General features: G+C 44.4%; 1 protein-coding gene across 1 annotated transcript; it reads left to right on the forward strand.

Annotated features, from left to right (window-relative positions):
• Window positions 1-786: 786 nt before the first annotated feature.
• Window positions 787-6883, forward strand: tcf19l (transcription factor 19 (SC1), like; the record flags this gene model as incomplete). Its single annotated transcript, XM_080515857.1, has 5 exons — window positions 787-1072; window positions 2532-2686; window positions 4585-4978; window positions 5072-5558; window positions 6541-6883. The coding sequence occupies 5 exons, from the start codon at window positions 787-789 to the stop codon at window positions 6881-6883; spliced, it is 1665 nt and encodes a 554-aa protein (XP_080371983.1).
• Between the last annotated feature and the right edge of the window lie 12495 nt (window positions 6884-19378).

A 19378-nucleotide genomic window follows, 5' to 3' on the forward strand; every position in this document is an offset into this window, starting at 1 on the left:
TCAAATGGGTAATATTTATGAAATGCTCTAGCAGTTCTTCAGGCACTAAATACAGCAATTAAGTAAAAGCAATTTTCATTTTAATGATTTTTTCTCCCCTCACTTTCTTTCAGATCAGAAACTCCTCTGCTGCTACACTCAGGCGTCCCACCTGTGATGTCAATTGATGTCAAGAGACTTGGATTTTAATCTCTCACACACAAACACGCACAGTCGACAGCTCGTACTCCAGCTCGAAGTTATGCCTGTCAGGATTTTTAGCAGGTTTACTTTTGAAGGCTTTACTGTGTACACTTTTTATGCATTAGCAGCGCACTGATGCTCATTTTGTCCATATTACAGCAGCTCTCTATTCTCAAAGCCAGTGTTTTATAGCCTTCTCTTGGTGGGGGATTTAGTCTTTTTTTAAAAGTTCGAACTCATTTCCACACTTGGCCAGCTTATGCTGTCCTCTATATCCTCATCATTTATTCATGTAAGCACAGCAGGGCAGGGTAAAGCATCAGCTTTCCATACTAATACAAACACCTGTTGCTCAAAGCCCGTTCACCGGTCTGCAACCTTCACACGCAATTCTTTCCTGATCGTTTCTGTCGCATTATTGCTTTATGTGAAGTGTCAGCGCTGGTCAAATAGAAATTCTCTTAGTTCAACTCCTCTCCACGAGCGCAGATAACAAAAATGGATCCAAGCCACCTCTAGTTCGGGCCCTGTCACAGACCGGAGGGGCCGCTGGGTGGGCCGGCGTGGCGTTGTAGCGGTGGCAGACAATCAAAGCCTTCAGTCATGCTGTCAGGAGTGCAGCCATGCTTCCAGTTGCTCCGGATCGGGGCGTCCACAGGCGACTCGGCACGGGACCTGTACACGTTCAGGCCGGCGCTGAGCCACTCGGTGTTTCGCCTGGGCCGAGCGGCGGAGCTGTGCGACGTCACGCTGGACTCCGCGTCTGTGTCTCGCATCCACGCAGAGCTGCTGGCGGAGAGGGAGGCGAGCGGAGGGGATGACGACGATGCCGCCGCCGCGCAGCGTGAGGAGGGCTGGAGGGTTCACATCAAGGACAGGAGCAGTCACGGTGAGATAATGAGTCTCGCACACTCGCATAACTGTGGCCGTCCTGAAAGATAAACCACGTCCGCTTTTTAGAAATATCAGCGCTTTGACGGGGACAGTTAACACAGTGACGCCGTCCATCTTCTGATCCGATTCATCCGAGTCAGGCTCTGGAGCCGGTCCCAGCTGGGGTCACCAGTCCAAACTAAACCAGGAGCCACACTTACTGGCAATTTAGCTTCACCTCGAATGGGTTTGTGGACTGTGGGAGAAAGCTTGAGTATGTAAGGTGCTGGTTCGACTCTGCATATTTTCTATATTTTCTTTGCGTGCTTGAGTCCTCCAGGCTCCTGCTCTCTCCAAAAATCCCAAAACGTGCAGGTCAGAGTAGGATCAGGGTGTAACGGACTGTAGCTCCAGATCGGCTGGAATCTCCAGCCACCGGTGAGATAAAGTGATGTAAAATAGCTGAATAAGTGGCTTTTGATTGGTGCTGCTAAGTTTATTTAAAATTAATTGTTATGGTGACATCAACGTATCACAGAGAACAGTTAATCTAGATTAATCAACAAACATTGTGAGATTAATCCAAAAATCCACTGGCAGCGCTGGTATTTGAAGGAACAAATCTAAAGCCACAAAGACGTTAACAGAAAAGTATTTTCATGTTTGTTTGGAGGGCAAATCACTTTTCCACCCCTGTACCAAATCTACTGGAAGTATTGAAGTGTTAAGAGTTTCAGATTTATGCATCGTATCAGAGGAACTCGGTGAATGGGAACATAATAAATGATATATGAAATTAAAGCTATCATAGGAGTCTAGTTGGTTAATTTCCAGTGGTGGTTCCCAGCAGATAATGTGAAATGTATCTGAAGCTCAACACAGATTCAGAAGTGATGAGAGTGAAGGTTTTGTCCGTGGAGAAGCAGTTCAGAGGGACACATCAGCTCTTCGGAGGGTCTTTACTGTGATCTGAACGGACCGGGAGGAAGAAATAGGAGTGTAAAGTTGCGTCCTGACTTAAGAGCCATAGATGCGGTCTGACAGACTCCGGATGTAGACCGCAGCCCCACACCCTTCCTAATTTTTCAAGTAATTTCACAGTCGGTTTCACACATTTTTCACTTTTGCTATTAAAATGACATTGTGTATTCACCCTGGATTTCTCATTCTGTGCTGTTTCAGCCTCCCAGCTCCTCCATTCGGGGTCCATTTCACAGACTGTTCTACATTCCCTTTACACTCTGGGAGCTGTAAACACACTGATAGTCAACAAACGACTTCATTTCAAGCCTGGGCTTGCCTGATTTCTGCTGTTTGTCAGACATTGGGATATTAAAAGTTGTGTGATCGTCTGGCCTCGGGTGACTTTGTCTTCAGCTTGTTTTGTGTGACTTCAAAGAGAGTCCCGCCGCCTGCATGTGGGTGTGACCTGATGAGTCTGAGCGACATTAAGAGCTTCCCTCTGCTGTTTTTAGGCACGTGGGTCAATGAAGTCCGCCTGCAGTCTGGCAGCCTCTGCGAGTTGTCAGACGGAGACACGCTGACGTTCGGGGGCCAGTCGGAGTTCTACTTCCTCTTCCAGAAAGTCAAAGTTCGCCCTCTGGACTTCGACGCCATCACGATTCCCAAGGTTTGTTTTTTTATGGAGTTGCTGAGCAACAAGTTACTCAGATGAGCTGCAGTTGGTTATAAATCTTAGATCGTTCCACAAATAGAAATTTGTTGTTTTTTTTCCCTCTCTGAAACTGAGAATATTCTGATTGCCTGATTGAAGTTTGTTCGGCAAGTTACACTTGCAGTACTCTTGTGTATTTGCATTTATTTTTTCCAGGTATTGTGACTGGTGTTTCATATGAGTTTGTACTTTACATTTCTTGGTATTCATCCAGCCAATGTAAGGGTTCCGCCATTTGGGTTGTGAGAAGCTGATTGCAGCGTTCTGTGTGAATGCAGGTTACATCATGGATACTACCCGAGTAAAACGATGCGGATTTTACCTCGAGGAAATCCACGTGCTCACAGGGAGAACATGCAGATTCCACACAGAAATGCTTCTCACCAGACTTGAACCAGAGAGAACAAACCACATCAACGCTTACTGTTGAGCCGCCTGATGCACAAACACTCAGTGGCGACTTCACCCATCCTTCTTATAGACCTGGTGTTACCATGGTGATGCTGTGAAAAGCAGGGTTAAACCAGGGTGGGCTACCAGTCCACCACAGGGCCTACACACACAACTGACATCCCATCATAGGCAGTTGGAGCGTCACAATTAAGTCAATCAGTGTGCATGGGGGGGGGCAGGCATTCAAGACTTCACACTGGGGGAGAACATGCAAACTGCCCAGAATCCAACCCCAGGCTTGTCATTGTGAGGCCGGAGGGGACTCATTCTGTCAACAGAGTTTCATATTCAAGGCTTTATGGCTTGTAAAGTGCATATAGTAATATTACAAATGTGTGACTTTTTGTGTCGGCTGCATGGACAAAGAGGGTCATTATGATCTGTAATGGCACTTCTACATGTGCTTCCCACGGACACCACGGTGATTTAATAAATACCTGGCCATATACTCGCTCTGTGAATAATTATTCCTCATTCTGCAAAGTCAGTCTGCTCTTGAGATGCATGTTGAACGTTCCCTCTGTGTTTCACTCTCCCTCACCCTCCCGCTGCTGTAATTACCCGCTGGGGAACCAAATGTGTATTAATCCCCTGCCGAAAATAGTCCCTAACAAGTGCACTTTACTTCCAACTGCTCCAAATTACACTGACCAACAGTTTGATAAGGTCACAGAGCTGGCCATAAAAAAAGCAAAGATGCTTTGTATTCTTCAGCAGGCTCGTTGAGCTCAGGACACTTCGTGTGTGAAACAATCAAGCAACACCAAGGTCGAAGGCCAATCAAGATTCAACTAAATGACTCCAAAATGAAGAAAAACTTAGGCTGAGTTCAATTTTGAAGATGTGTCTGTTTGTGGGAGTGAGTGGCTGAATTATATTGTCATTTTCATGGTTATACGTTGGAATTTGTGGCCACAATATAAAACAACATTAAAGGAGGGCTTCATATCACAATGATTGGTTGAAAAACAAAAAGGTGTTATCTGCCAAACATGAGAAGTTTTCATGCTGTGTGCCATTTTAAGATAAAATTGTTTCTCCCATGTTGTGCGTTAATTGAAAACGTGGTGGAATGTGAAGTGTAAAGAATTTAATCAGCAGAAAAACACAAATTAAATAGAACCGATACTCTAAAACCTGATTGGGTGGTAAATGCTCCGGAGTTGTTCCACTGGAGGAGCTGAGATATTTAGTAAAATGTATTTTGCCATGAGATATGTTGCGTTGTAAATAACTTTAATAGCTTTGTGAAGCTTTGCATCCTGTTTTAATCTTGAGCTTTCCGTGAGTCCAAGCCTGTTAATCGAGTTTTTCTTATTATTCATAAAAAGTTAAGGAGCCAAACAGATGAAACCTTCACTTCGCCAGTTTGAATGACGGATTTCCATTTTGCTCTCCAGGCGGGGACCTTTTCTTCAGACCTGCAGAACCGCATTCGGACCAATCCGGACCGCAAGGCGGCTCCCAACCTGGACCTCTCCAAGCTGTCCATCAACCGGGCCACGGTCATCCTCAACTCCATCGGCAGCCTGAGCAAGATGCAGGGCAGCGCCTGGACCTTCAAGAGGAGCCACAGCCACGAGGGGGCCGTGTCTGACCCCGGGACGTCCTCCTCGCCGCCCCTGGCCGTGGGCTTCTCCTCCCTGCTCCCTCCCTCCACCCCTCCCTCGCTCTCCTCCGCGGCGTCGCTGCCTTCCGCCAAGTCTCTGCCGCCCACCTCCCGCAGCAGGAGGAAGTCGGCCCACACGGTGCTGCTGGAGGACGACAGCTCCGACGAGCCCAGGAACCGAGGAGGTGACGCCCAGTGAACGTTTGATTCTATTATCGGTGTGGTTTTTTTTTTTAGAGCCTTTTTCCTCATGAGTCCATGTTGTAATGCTCTGGCAGGAGTTGTGGAGGACGGGCAGCGATCGAGGGGGAAGAAGAGGCGGAGGCTCTACAAGTCCGAGTCGGAGGGTCACCACTCGGCCCCGCCTCCTCCTCCAATGCAGCCCAAGAGCCACGCCGACATCAGGAGGCCACTGGAGGCCAAGCCCTTCCCCGTGGGCATCAGGACCATCGGCAGCTTCCACGGCGCCATGACCAACAGCCAGGTCGCCCAGCACCACGTCCTGCAGGCGTCCTACACCAGCATGGCGGTCCACCATAAGCACCACGTCAAGACGGTGGTGCACGGCAACATCAAGGCCTTCCGCCAGCAGAAAGCGGCCCACAGCTCTCCGCCTGCACTGAGAGGCAGGCACAGGGCCAACAGCGCCCCGGTGTTCTCACCCCTGGTGGTGGGAGGGGAGAACTACAACCTGGCCTCGCCGTCAGTGAGGATCCGCACAGAGGACCGGAGCAGGATGCAGTTCAACAGATATCACCCAACGAGGTTTGACGGGAATCTCTCAATATCGTACCAAACTGAGTTTACGTGACTGAATTTCAGGTCAGAGTGTCAAATCCCTCCACGCAGAAATGATAAACTGATGCAGATGAACAGCTTGCAGCTTAATTATTTCTTACCGTCACACTTAATGTCTTAATTTAACTTTCTGAGAGCGCACAAATTATTCCGTCCATATGTTATATTTAAGCATGCTAATTATGAGCTAATAGCTGATCTAACAATGAGTGTAGGAGACGAAGACGCTGTAAGCTCTTACATTTTCTTTTAATCTGTATTAATTCAGTTCAGTACAAAGAAGCAAAGCAAGTAAACAGCGAGAGGAATAAAAACTACTGCAGGCTGAGGAGGTATTAACACGTCAACTCACTTCTCAAGATTATCCTCTGACTGAAGAAAGGAAACTGGGCAGACATGAAGGAGTGGAGGAAGCGTCTAACAGGAAAAAATAATTACCAACTGATAGAGGGCATCAAAGAACCTTAATGAGGGCAGAAAAGCTAACTTCAGGGGTGTTGCATTTCTATTTTCATGGCCTATAGCCTGATATATTTCTATAAGTTTCTCATTTCAGTCCAACCTCAGTTCAAGGCTCTTCTGCTCGGGCTGCAATGAAAAAATTATCCTTTGAATGTAGAACTATTGTCATTTCATAATGTGCGCTCAAGACATTGTTTTGCACAAGATACTTCTAAGAACATTATATAAAGGTTTGTTTAACCTCACTTAAATTTCCTCCTCAGAAACGAGATAGTTTAACTTTTTTTTTTTCAGGTTGTATAGTTTGATAAGAAAGGCAACACATTTTGATGGCGCCATTCCACCGTAAAGTCACGGCTAATAATTTCTTGGCTTTTGAGATAAAATTAAAGTAAAATATCTGATTTCGACCAACATTCAGGAACAAATGTTTGTCTTCTTCACCTTTGAGCCTCACTTTGTGTTTTTCTTCCTCTCTGTCCTACAGTAAGCGTCGCGGCCGACCCAGGAAACACCCCCTCCCTCCTCGCCCCTCCCTGCCGTCTCCATCCTCCTCGTCTTCCTCCTCCACCTCCTCCGCCTCCTCGTCCTCCGGCTCTTCCTCGTCCTCCTCCTCCTCCTCCGACGATGACGACGACGACGAGGTGGCGGCGACGGCGGGGTCCGTGGAGCCCTGCGCGGCCCCCCACTGCCGCCTGCCTCAGCAGGACCCGGTGCAGTGGATCCAGTGCGACGTGTGCGACGCCTGGTACCACATCGACTGTCTGCATGTGGACCGCAAGAAGCTCCTGATGGACCCCAACGCAGACTTCCGCTGCGGCTGCCGCTAAAGGCCCCACTTCAAACTTCAAATGTTGAGCTTCTTCACTCATTAAAGAGGAAATCGGCAAAGCTTTCGTTGAAGATGTGCTCCTCTGTAATCTAATTGCCCCTGAGCTGCTTTACTCAAGCATGGAGTGCTTTTTTTTTTTTTTTTCTTCCCCCACCTCTGAAGTACAGAATATGAATTTCCTGGACTTTATTATTATTTTATTTTTTTTTAACATCCCGAGCCCTCCAAGTATGAGGATTTGTGACCGAGCAGTGCAAAGCTACTTGATAAAGCTCTGGCCCCCTCGCTCTCTGCTCAGCTTTGGGAGAAAGAGGCGAAACTGTAATGAAATGTCTCCGCTCGGATTTCACTCTGGCTTCGAGTGCCTGGAGAGCTGCAATCAGCATGTTGTTCAGGCGGGGAGTGAGCTGCATTCAGGATGATTAATGAAATGTTTCCGATCAGCCTTTCATTGTTGGGAGTCTGCACTCGCCGATAAAACTTTCTTTGATGTCTTTCTGCTCCCACCTTCACACTTTGACTCACCGCGGTGCGGTCGGGGGGGAGGGGGGGGGCTTCCCCGGACCTCTGGTGTTTCAGTGCACATCGTTCAGGCCCGGTAGCAGCCGTAGAGAAGCTTCAGGGCCGTTTGATGCGTCGGCTGCCGTGCGTTTGCTGATTCGATGGGACCGTTTTCCTCCTGAAATATGAGTGCTGCTGGTTCAGGAGGACTCATTACCAACAAAATGTCAAGAAATCCATTCCGCTGCTCAAACCCGGGACAGAAAGATTCTGCTGGAAGGATCTCCGTCTTGATGTGGCGGGAACCAGTCTCAACCCCTTTTAAACACTCTGCTGTTCCCAGCTGGACCTGAAGCATTCGCTCATGATGGACTGTGGTTTTCAGGAAATCGCAGCGTGGCGCCACAGTTTCCACACTGAAGCACCTTTCTTCTATTTAACTCCGCGTGTATTCCTGGGCTAGCTCATCAGCTCTTGGTGTCAATGAAAGCTTTTGGGATGCACGAAGGCTCTGCTGCAGCCGGCACGCATTCAGGAGGAAGGAATTCAAGCAATAAAATGAAAAAAAAACCAACAAAAAAAACTAACTGAAATGTATATAAGTAAATATATATATATGAGAATGTGTTTATAAGCAATAGTTTTAAAGGCGACATGACAGGAGTGTGATTTGATCAGTTTATAGACGTGGATCTGCTTCTCGTGCAGCTGTGCAAACTCAGAGCGGCCTGGACAGATGTGAACACTGGTCGCAGAGAGCAGGAAATGAGAGGAAAACACTTCCCTGGATTGTTGCTTCATTAATTTCTGGCATTTTAATGAAATGAATTCCTCTCTGACTGATCTTACTTCACTGAAAGTAACTTTGAGGTAATGTAAACTTTAATGTTTGACAACATATCAAAGAAAAGGTGAGTTTGTCTCACTGAGCTGCAGTAAGTTTCAGACCTGTCACTGCAAAGTGGGTTCAAACATTCAACAAGAGGTTGGATTTTCTTTTTCGGTGTCAATGTTCTTAAAATGTACATGTTTGGAGTTTTGTCCTTAAAGATCCTAGCTGGCCGTGCAGATATTTCTGTGTGATGACTGTAGTTCAAACTAATCCCTTTTCCCAAAGTTTCAATATGAGACCGAGTGAAATTGAATTCAGTCTGAAAAGGTATTAACATTTCCAAAGATAAATGTTATATTTAACTCTGTTGGCAGTTTGTTCAGGTTTCGTAACATTTGTACCTAAACTATCAGCCTGTAACAACCGGGAGTAGAATAATTTTGGCCATTTTAAATGTAATAAATCCACTAACGTAGCTTTCCAATAGTGTGATAGGATATTTGAACCCGTGGAAACATTTCGCCAATAATTGAACAAGTTTTTCCAAGAGGGATAAGCGTTTTAAAAGAAATCTTTACAAAAAAGTAAAAAGTGGAGCTAGTATTTGTTAGATTATAAAAAGCAGTTTGCTTATGAAAGGCATGTATGGAGGATGAGACAGATGGATTAATTCACTGAGAATTCACACTGCAGCACTCAATTGCGATTGTAAAAAAAAAAAAAAAAAATCTAACTATTTTATTGTTATTGGTTGTTGCACGTCTGTGTGAAGCGTTGCTGTATTACATTCAGAATGACCAAAATGATTCCGTTATTGGTTGTTACAGAGTGAATTGGACTTCATGTAACACTGACTTGGAACTGTGGACATGAGAAATGTGTGATTGCCATCTTTGTCCTCGCTGGCTGCACTGGGATCCTTTCCTGGAGTAACTTCTGTCGTCACAAACTGTCAAATAAAAAGGACAAAGATGACATTAGTGAGGACTGCAGTGCTTCAGTGAAAGGAAATGAGATTTCCAGTCGAGCAGCGTAACAACACTGAGGTGTTTGGGAAATCATCACATAGTTTCTGTACATCTGCGGCACTTCAAACACTTCCTGCTTCACCTTTCAACCGTTGGATTAAAAGTGTTTGGATCATCACTTGCTTCTGTTCAGGGCTTGGAGGTGAATGTTTTTACTGTGATTTCACTGATCACCAGAAACATAATCTGAAGGAATTGTTGAGTGGATCATTTTTTCAGAAGACGTGTCTGTACCAGGGCTCTGAACTTCATCATCACACTGCACATTTGAACTTTGTTGCTTGTTTGTGCAGAATGAAATTCTCTGAGATGCCACAAGCATCAAAGTTAAGAGAAATAAAGAATATTGAGAAAATCTATCTTTGTGTTGTCTCCTCTGTCTCTCCACTTGTTTTTCTGCTCACAAAGGGAAACATTTCATTTATTATAGTTTCTTCCGGATTAAACATTGATATTATTAATTTACACTTAGTTTTCCCTGTTGGTTTGTGTTTGCTATGTGATGAATCTGCTTATTATCATTTTCTCTGAACACCGTGATTCAACAAGCAAAGAACAGCCTCATAATTGAAGCCCATTATCTCACGTTTCTTCCGCCATCGTAATGGGGATCATCTTATCTGAGTTCTTCATGCATGAAGTTGCTTTTCTTCACAGAATTACAGCTCACAGCCATTCTGGCTTTATGAATCCCGACGAACATGACGACACGCAAAACATCCAGCTCCTTTATGACTGTCTAAGGCTCGGGAGGAGCCGGAGCAGGAGGCAGTTGCAGCATCAACACGTCACCAGTCTATCGCAGAGACGAACAGCAGGGACTATTTCTGACATGTATCCAACCTTTTGTCCAAGAAAGAAAGATCAATAACCACGGGGTGTCGAATAAATGGAGTCTTTGTTGATATTAGATGGAAGATTAAAAAAAAAAAAGTAAAATATAAAAAGTTTCTCTGGAAAAGGGAAAGTGAAAAAAAAAAAAAAAAAAAGCTTCTCTTTTTAAAGCCTTTATGTCTGGCTGTCATTTTCTTCCAGAGTTGTAAAGATGCAATACCTCATTTTAGAGCAAAATGAGATCCAAGCCCACACACGCTGAACTTCTGGAAGCGCCTTCATAAAGCATATTTGTAACTCACGACTCCAGGAAACCTATTACACACTCACAGGCCAGCGGGGAGATACGGAAGAAATGGAGAGATTATGGAGCTGAAATGCCCACTGCCTTGACCTGCAAAGATGGAGGGAGACAATTACATTTGTCTGAACTGTTTCCATAGCAACGTCTCCCTCTGCCTCTCTGTCTGTGTCTTTTTTTTTTTTTTTTTTTGAGGAGTGAGAGGGCAGAAAGAAACCAGGCAGGGTAATACCAGCACATTTATCCTCTCCCCCGATGATGGGTGGGCTGTGTGTGCGTGTGCATGTACACGTGTGTGTGTGTTATGGGTTGCAGAATTCTCAGGAGTCATAAGTGAGGGTGGTTCCATCTTTGCTGCAGAGGTCACAGCAAGATGAAAGCACGGGGCAAAAAATGATGAAATCCACAGCCTTCATTCAGCAGCTCTCTGCTGGGCCTGTCACTCATCCTTGAATTATTATCAATAAAGTTTGAATTGTGATGTTATGTTCTTGTTTAATTTACAACCACAAATGAGCAGACAAACAAACCTGCCCTGAGTGTTTATTGTTCTTTGCACCACAAGTTGGTGTATTGAGTCACTGTGAAAAACGTGAAGACATATAGTATTAAGCCTTCCTAAGTTTTGATCAATAATCCAACTTGTTTCCTCACCATAAGTGGCCCAGAACTCCTGTTTAACCACAGCAAAGCAATCTATAGTGGCCCAGAAGGACAAAATCCGCAACGCAATGCCCAAAATGGAAGTTGCACAGCGGTTGGATAATGTTTTCTGATGCACTATTCTAGTTATGATAGAAATATATGAAATGTAAGTGAAACACGGCTGCTCAACTATTGTAAAAAAAATGTTACGCGTTTTCAGAAGTCAGTAATGTTGGTCAAAACGTTGTTTGTGTTCTGCCGTCCATTGTTTGGTTCTGCTTTGGTGTGGGTTGTGGCTTTTAGCTGTTGAGTGGTACATTTTGTGGTTGCATTGTGGTGTCGGCCCTTCTTAAAAATAGAAACCCAAGCAGCACATTCAGTCTGCGATACGAATCTTCCCCTCAAAACAAAATGAATCATTTTTTGATCTTTAAAAGCTTTCAGACTTTTCAACTTTGGGAATGCTGGAGCCGAACAACCCCACTGGCAGCTTCTTTTAAAGCTTCACAGATCTCCCCATGGAGGGCAAAAGAGGACGCCAGAGGACCACAGAGTCTGCCCCTGTATGTCTCACCTCATGTTTCCTATTAACCAATGATCTCCTCCTTCTGTGTGCTCCCATCGTTGTGTCCCACCAGCGTCCACCTTTCCCCTGTGCATTTAAACCCCTCTCCTGCTGTTGTATTTATCAGCTTGTCTTGTTGTTCCTGAGTCCCTGTGGGTTTTTTCTTTGTGTTCCCTGGACATTTCCTACAATGGACACTGTTTTTTTTTTTTTTTTATGGAACTCTGCGAGTCTACGCTTGGGTCCATCCTCACACCACCTGCAATCCCTGCCACAGAGGACATTATACGGCTGTGTCCTGCAAGTTGAATGGCAAATTAATACAACCCTGTAACTCATAACCAAGAAGAGCTTGAATCTGAAAGTAACCCCGAGACCAGTCGACAGACCAAAGAGGGGCAGCCTGGATCAGAGGTCCTCCTGTAGGATTGAAGGGACTGTGTGCTTATTGCCCAGCAGGGGGCAGTGCTGCCCCGGCACAGTGCAGTGGACGGCAACAGAGTCACATTGAGCAGGCAGCAGAGGATGCTCACATGGAAACAAATGTGTGCAGCCACTCCCTGCACATTACACCACGAATGGAAATCCTAGTTTTCATTATTCCTCTCAGAGAGCACAGGCCGTGTTGTTTCGAAGGCCTGTGAGCGCGAGAGCAGCCGGCAGAGTGGAGGTGTGTGAGAGGGATGAGCTGTTTTCTGAATGGCTTTAATGTATCACAGAGCTCAACTTCCTCTCCCCTTTCAAACCACACTGCACGGACATGGCTGCAGCAGCTTCAATTCAACTGTGTGGGTTCATCTGGGCAATGCTGTGCTTGTTTAGGTCTGTGTGCATATGTGTCCCTCTGCTCCGTGTGTTTCAATGAGTTGTCTGTGCATACCTTTGCATGCTGGTGAAACTTGGTGACACGTGCACGTGTGTCGTGACGCTCACTCGCCTGCAGTGTGTACACTTAAATGTGTACCTGTGTGTGTGTGTGTTGCAGGCACTCTTTCTCCTGCCCCAGCTCCAATGGGATCCCAGGAGCAGCTGCAGATTTGTCCCAATAGCCTCTCACATTCACATTTTGCTCTCCTCTCCTCTTCCATCTACTTGTCTCTCCTCTTCCCTCATGTCTTTTTTTTGATCACCACTCTTACTTCTTCTCCTTTTCACTCTCCTCCTGTGCTTTCATGTCTTGCCATCCAATTTTCTTATGCTGTTTCCTTTCACCTCTCCTGACTCCTTTTTTTTTTCTTTTCATCTCTTTTTTTCATTGCTTATCTGTCCTTCTGGTCTTTTTTGGCTGCCCTCTTTCCTTCTCATCTGTTCACTTTTTGTTTCATATAATCTCAACAGATTTTTTATTTTTTACACTTCATCGTTTCGGTTTCCACCATGTCCTCTTGGATGTTGGCAGTAGGGCACGAGTAACTGATAAAGATTAGAAACGCAGGTAAAGTTACTTCACATCGCCATGAAAACAGCTGCTGCAGAGCTGCTGTCTCTCCCTCTGTATTTATATTTAAACTGGCGGAAAAGCACCTTGTTAATTATTAACCAAAACATGAATACTATTAGTCCATGGTTCCTAGGATGCATTAGGAGCATAAAAACAAACACAGCAGTGTAGCTGTAAGCACTCTGACCTCACAGCATGAAAGTCTCGGTTAAAAAAACATGACTTTAAAGTTAACCTTTTATATTGCCCTGAAATGTGACTTTTGTGTACATGGTGCTTCAAAGTCGGGGGGAAAAAAAGGGTAACTTCTGCTATTTTGGGGTTACAGGAAGAAATGTGTAAGTTACCAAATATACTTACTTGCCTGATAAAAGGTTAATGAGTGAATCTTAAATTGATTGTCGGTCTGAATGAGTGTGTGTGACTGTTAGTCTTTGTGTTTGCCCTGTGGCCGCATGTTGGGAGACTATCTCAAGATTTAATCCTCCAGGTTTTAGAGGATCTTCCTTCCACTAACTGATGCAATCTGAAGATGAGATTAGAGTCATTAGCCTGACCTCAGCTGATGTGATCTTGTAATCCTCCTCACTTACTTGCCCTGCATTGTTTTCTCCTTTTGCCTCCCTCTCTTCTTGTTTCCACTCACCTTGACTTCTTTCACAGTTCAGTTTGTTTCTGCTTTTCTGTCTCGGGGCCATATTTGACCTCTCCCGTCTTTGCTCCATCCATTTCCTCCCCTCTTTGTTTCTCATCTCATCCCATCACTGCCACTCTCGGCTCTCATCCCTCATCTTCCCTTCCCATCTCGTCTCTCTTTGTATAATTTCATTTAGCAGATGCTTTTATCTAAAGCGATGTGCATCAGAGGCTAAAGACAACACAACACCACTTTACCCCGCCAAGAAGCAAATGTGGTTAAGTGTCTTTCTTCAAGACACAAAGAGGACTGAAGCAGGATTCAAACCTGTGACCCTCTGGCCCTCCTGTCTCGGTGTCTCAACAGTCAGCCCTCAACTTCTCCCTTATTCTTACCGTGAACTTTCTGTCAAGAGAATACATGAATAAATAAGAGCAGTCAGCTCCAGATGCAGAAAAAGTTTTTAATCATCCCAATCTGCTCTCGCGCCGCTGAATGATGAATCCCTCCTGGTTCATAAATCTGACTTTGTTTGTCATCGGGTAACGTACCCTAACCTCCGGGGGGTGCTGTGGTGCGGAGTGCGCACCACGGTGCATATCAAAGACCGGAACAGGAAGAAGTCACAGAAGTTCAGCAGCAGTGATTTAAAAAAACAACAACAACAACCCCCCCCCCAAAAAAAACAAAACAAAACAAAAAAAACCCTCATAAAAGTGTCAGTGATTTAAAAAACAAATAAATCATCATAAACAGAGGAGGAAACTAACTGTGATGCTCAACAGCATTGTTTTCTGTATTGTGAGTCTATCCATTCATCCATCCATCCAAAGATAAACACTTATAGATGACTCTCAGACAGACATTTTTATAAAAAAAAAAAAAGAAGAAATAAATCAATGGTTCAGTCCTGATCGACACAAACACTTTATCAAAGTGAGAGTGGAAGAGAGCTGTAGCCCATCCCAGCACACTGTGCAAGAGGTCACAGGTCACAGGGTCAACATTTGCACCCTGAGACACACGAGGGACCAATCAAATGGAGAAGATGTCAGTGTTTTGTTGGAACAACGTGCACAGGAAGAACATGCCGCCTCGGCATTAAACCTGCATCTCCTCAGACAATAACAGCATTAAAGAAAATCCCTGGAAAGGACCAGAGTTGAGCCTGGGCCTGGTCATGTTATATTTTATGACTAATGCAATAATTCACACTCAGAGACAAAACATCAAAATGATAACAATATAATGGGTAGTGGAGGGTGGAGAGGCCAAATAATGTGGGGTTCCAACAAATCACAGTCTTCACAGGAAAGAGAAAGCAGATCGAGGCTGACCTTTGACCAGAGAGGAGATCTGAACCCCTGAAAACAGGGGTGCATAATGGGAGCTCAGCTGGAGTCCTTAACGTGAGCCGGCAGGTGAGTTCTTCATTAGCCTGATAGACAGAAGGTGTAGATTCAGAGACGGCGGAGACAAACAGCAGAGGGAGAGTTTCCAGCCACGCCTGAGACACACAAGAGGTGGGGGGAAAGACCAGAAATGAGAGGAAAGAGAAAGAAGACTGTTGATACCCAACAAGTCATTGTGAGGTGAGAGAGCTTGCCACTAACACACCATGTGGAAATCTAGTTTTTTTTTTTTTAACCAGGTCTGGACGTGGCTAGGTTTTGCACAGGACTCCGTTGTGGTTGCAGCCAGTACTGAACATGCAGTATGAGGCCAGTACAAGACACGATGATTTTTCTAAGATGCCCCTTTTACACAAATCCTCATTTTCAGTATTGAGAAATCATAGTGTCTGACTTCTTACATGAGCTCATTGCCCTCTCCTCTCATCTCCTTTCCTCATTTCTGTTATTTTCAACCCTTTCTGTGGTTTCCTCTCCTCACCTTACCCTCCGTCCTCCCGTCCTCTCACACATTTCAACACTGTCTGCCTCTTTCACTGTGCCTCTTTGTTCACCGTTCCTATTCGACCGCGCACTTCGTCCATGCCAAACTCAATCAATGACATTCTTCTTTTACTCTTCTCTCCCCCACTTTTCCACCCTTCTCTCTCCCCTTCAGCTCGCAGGAAATGAGATTCCAGCTTATTGGCTTATTTCCACCTGTCCCCTGTTTGACCTTTGCATGTCTCTCCCTCTCTCTCTCTCTCTTCTGATACAAGCCTTTGCCATCTTTCTCTTCTCTCACTGAAGACGTACACTCAAGACATTCAACTCTTCTATTGTCATAGACACAACCACACACACACACACACACACACACGTGCACGCACTCAGAGGTTCCATTTTTCCACCCACATTCACACACACGCCCCACTTCATTCCACTACATTGTTTCACCTCACAAATCACTCTCAATTGGCTGCAGCCAGAAGAACACACAGCCTCTCTAAACTGTTTAATAACGTCATTAATCATTTGGCTTTGACTTTGCGTCTACACAGTCGCTCTATAAGTGGTCTGAAAGTGGGTTACCATTTAAGGGGGCCCCGAGCTATGGAGGGGGCCCCCTCAAAGCTCCCAATTAATTGGTCTTTCATCTTGTGCTACATGGCCTTATGTCTCGCCTTGTACTGACACACACTCACACACACAAAGATAGAGCGAGAACCTCTTTGCCGATATTCCACTCTTTCAAATTTCACTGTCAGAAACAGTTTTACAGGCATGAAAAGTCAAATTCAAAGTCTCTTCCTGGTTTCTACCCTTCAATTTCCTCCTGTCCAGCTGTGATTCTGCCTCCAGTAACTTTTCTTCTTTTGATAATCTTCGGTCCAGCAGATAGAAACGATTTGTATTTCACAGTGGCGAGGCTATATTTCGTGGAAAAAGTCCCACTTTCCAGAAAGGTGTATGTGGATATGGAAGAATGGGGACCCCCCCCCCAAAAAAAAAACAAAAACAAAAACCTCCTTGATCAACAGGAAACATGTACATAAAAAGCCAGAATGAATCTTTGCTGACTTCTTGATTATTAGTTTTTTATTGATGCTTGACTGTGTTTTCTGTTCTTGATGAACAAGTGAATTAATCTACAAAAGCACTGCAACAAACCCAAACCTGATCATTTTCTTCTGCTGTTCACAGACCTGACTCCTTCCAGATACATTAGTGATTAATATTTTTTTTGACATGCTCCAATATCAACCACAAATTAAAATGAACCCAACCGTAGTCTGACCTTAAAACATGTTCCTGATGGTATTATTAGTGTCATTGGAACATGAGTGCAAGAACACAGACACACAAACCAACTAATACTTCATTGATTATATGAATCTAAGCTTGGTAGAAAATAATCAAAGTCTATAATATCAAAATGAAGAAATTCACCAACATCCAACTATAAAATAAACTTGAGGGCAACAACAGAAAGTACTTTTTCAGTTATTTCCAGTAAATTAAAATAAACTCATTGGACTTTGAGGCAAAATCACCTCAAGTTCATTCGTGTTTAAATTCTAGTTCTAGCATTAATATGCAAGTGAAAACATTTTGAGAGAGGAGCTCTGTGAAAACTTTTTGATAAACGTGTCTGCACAGCCTTAAATACACATTATACATAATCTTATAACTGCTTAAGTGCATTAGTCACTAACTGCCTCTGATTAATATGAGAGAAAGACACTGTGTTGCAGATATGTCCTGGCTTGAGTTCAAGTTGGACAAATAAAATGGTGGCTTGCCGACAGACGAATTAAAAACATGTTGTTTTTTTAGTTTTAGGGAAATATAAAGGAGCCCATCCAAAAAAATAGGTTTGGATTCATTTTGTCACAACTCCAAATGTACTCTATTCCCATCCTCTGTTGAGCCACTCTGTAGTTTTCGTGTTTTCTCTGTGGGTTTCTCTCACAATTCTCAATAGGAAAGACTTTGTGTCTCAGGCTGGCCAGTTCGGCATCCAACTCGCCTCTCATGTGGCCATATTATGGATAAATTGGTTCTTGAAGCTTGATGGAGGGACACAATGGCTTAACATCGTGAACATTTAATAAATCCATAACCCTTCACTTATAGTCTTGTTATAAAAACCTTTCCATGGGACTCTGCAGGACAAAGAACCAGCTACTCTCACACAACTTAACCACTGAGTAAAATCAATAAAACCAATTATGTTTCCATCCTGGGCCTTTTCCTCAAAACAAATTACTATAGCATGAATGTAATTTGCGATCTTTGAGGTTTCTGGAGTTGAACACGACTCCATGGGAAGCCGAGGGGGTTGTGGAGGGCGGAGTGACTCCAACCGTACAGACGGAAGATTGTGCCGATTGTCGATAAGTTTTACCAAGATGAATCATCTCAAAAGCCATAATTTGATTCCTTTAATGTGCGTCTGCTCTCAGTTCAGAGAATGAAGGATCCTCTGAGGAGGCATGAATGTTTAAGCTGGTTGAGTTGCCTTGGCTGACAGCAGACTCTTCTTTTTCCCACTGAATTTTCAGGCTCCAAGCTGACAGTGAGAAACGTGGAGAGATGAAGATTACAGCAATGTTTAAAATGTGGCTTCTAAGACCTCTGAAGGACACCATCCATTCTGCGACGGATCCGCCGAGCGGTAAGCCACTGGGGAAAAGTGGTAATTAATTTCATATTCCTGGCAGTACAAACCGCACTTAGTTTCCAGAAAAAAAAACAAAAAACAAAAAAAAACCACTCCAGAGCTGCTCGTCAGCACTGACAGCCAGAAAAGAAGGGACCCAGAACGCTCCTTGGTGCGAGGCGGCGAGATTCATCACTTCACTCGACATGAATGAATGAGGAGGAGCGACGGCTGCGTGAGTGCGTCTGTTTGTGAAAGTGTGAACGCTGCCATCTGTACCGTGCTCACACCAGACTGGCACGTCAAATTCGAGAAGCATTTCTCGGTCCAGTCTGGTGCCGTCATGAAGGCGTTCAAGTGTGAACGAGGCTAAAAAGAAGCAAACGCAGGATGTGAAGAATGTTTGGCTGTTTTTGACATTGGTTTACATTTCAGAAGCTGCGAGGGAGATTTTATGTCCGTAAGAAAAAAATATTTAGCCAAGCTATGACATAAAAGCATGAAGTTTTTAGATTATTCAGAGGAATTCATGGATTAGAGGAAGGTTTGATGATTATTTTATTAAGGGACACTTTTTTTTTCCAGGAACTTAAACGGTCATATTATGCAAAATTGACCGTCTAATGGTTTTCCAACAGTAATATGTGTCCCCATACCTGGAACGACACCCCAGAAGTGTAGAAAGTGTGTCCTCTTTCTCCCTGGCTTACTTCAGTTTTTAAAAAGTGTTGCTCCAACAAACGAATCCCATATCAAACCCTATAAAGTGTCATCGGGGGTTTAGCCAATCCCAATCAAGTTAGGCCCTCCCTTTGACTCCTCCCACAATTAGGCAGCTTTGCTCTGGCACATGGCACCACAAGAGGAAGTACCTCCTTCCCTTCCCAAGATGGGCATGTGTGGGCGGAGCCAGTCCAGCTCACACAGACACAGCAGATTCTGAATGTAGCTCCTATGATCCACTATTCAGAATCAAGGAAAAGCAGGAGTTGAGGCAATAAACTTTGAATACAATGTTTTCGGACCAAATAGACTCATGTGAAAGTGTTGAAAAGCTGTATGATATAATGTTTAGGAATTTATTAGAGGCTAATTGAAATGTTAAAATCCGGAAAACTCTTAAATGTATCAAGACATCCCGGATATTTCAGGAAT

This window comes from Blennius ocellaris (assembly GCF_963422515.1).
Source record: "Blennius ocellaris genome assembly, chromosome: 20".
Lineage (NCBI taxonomy): Eukaryota > Metazoa > Chordata > Actinopteri > Blenniiformes > Blenniidae > Blennius > Blennius ocellaris.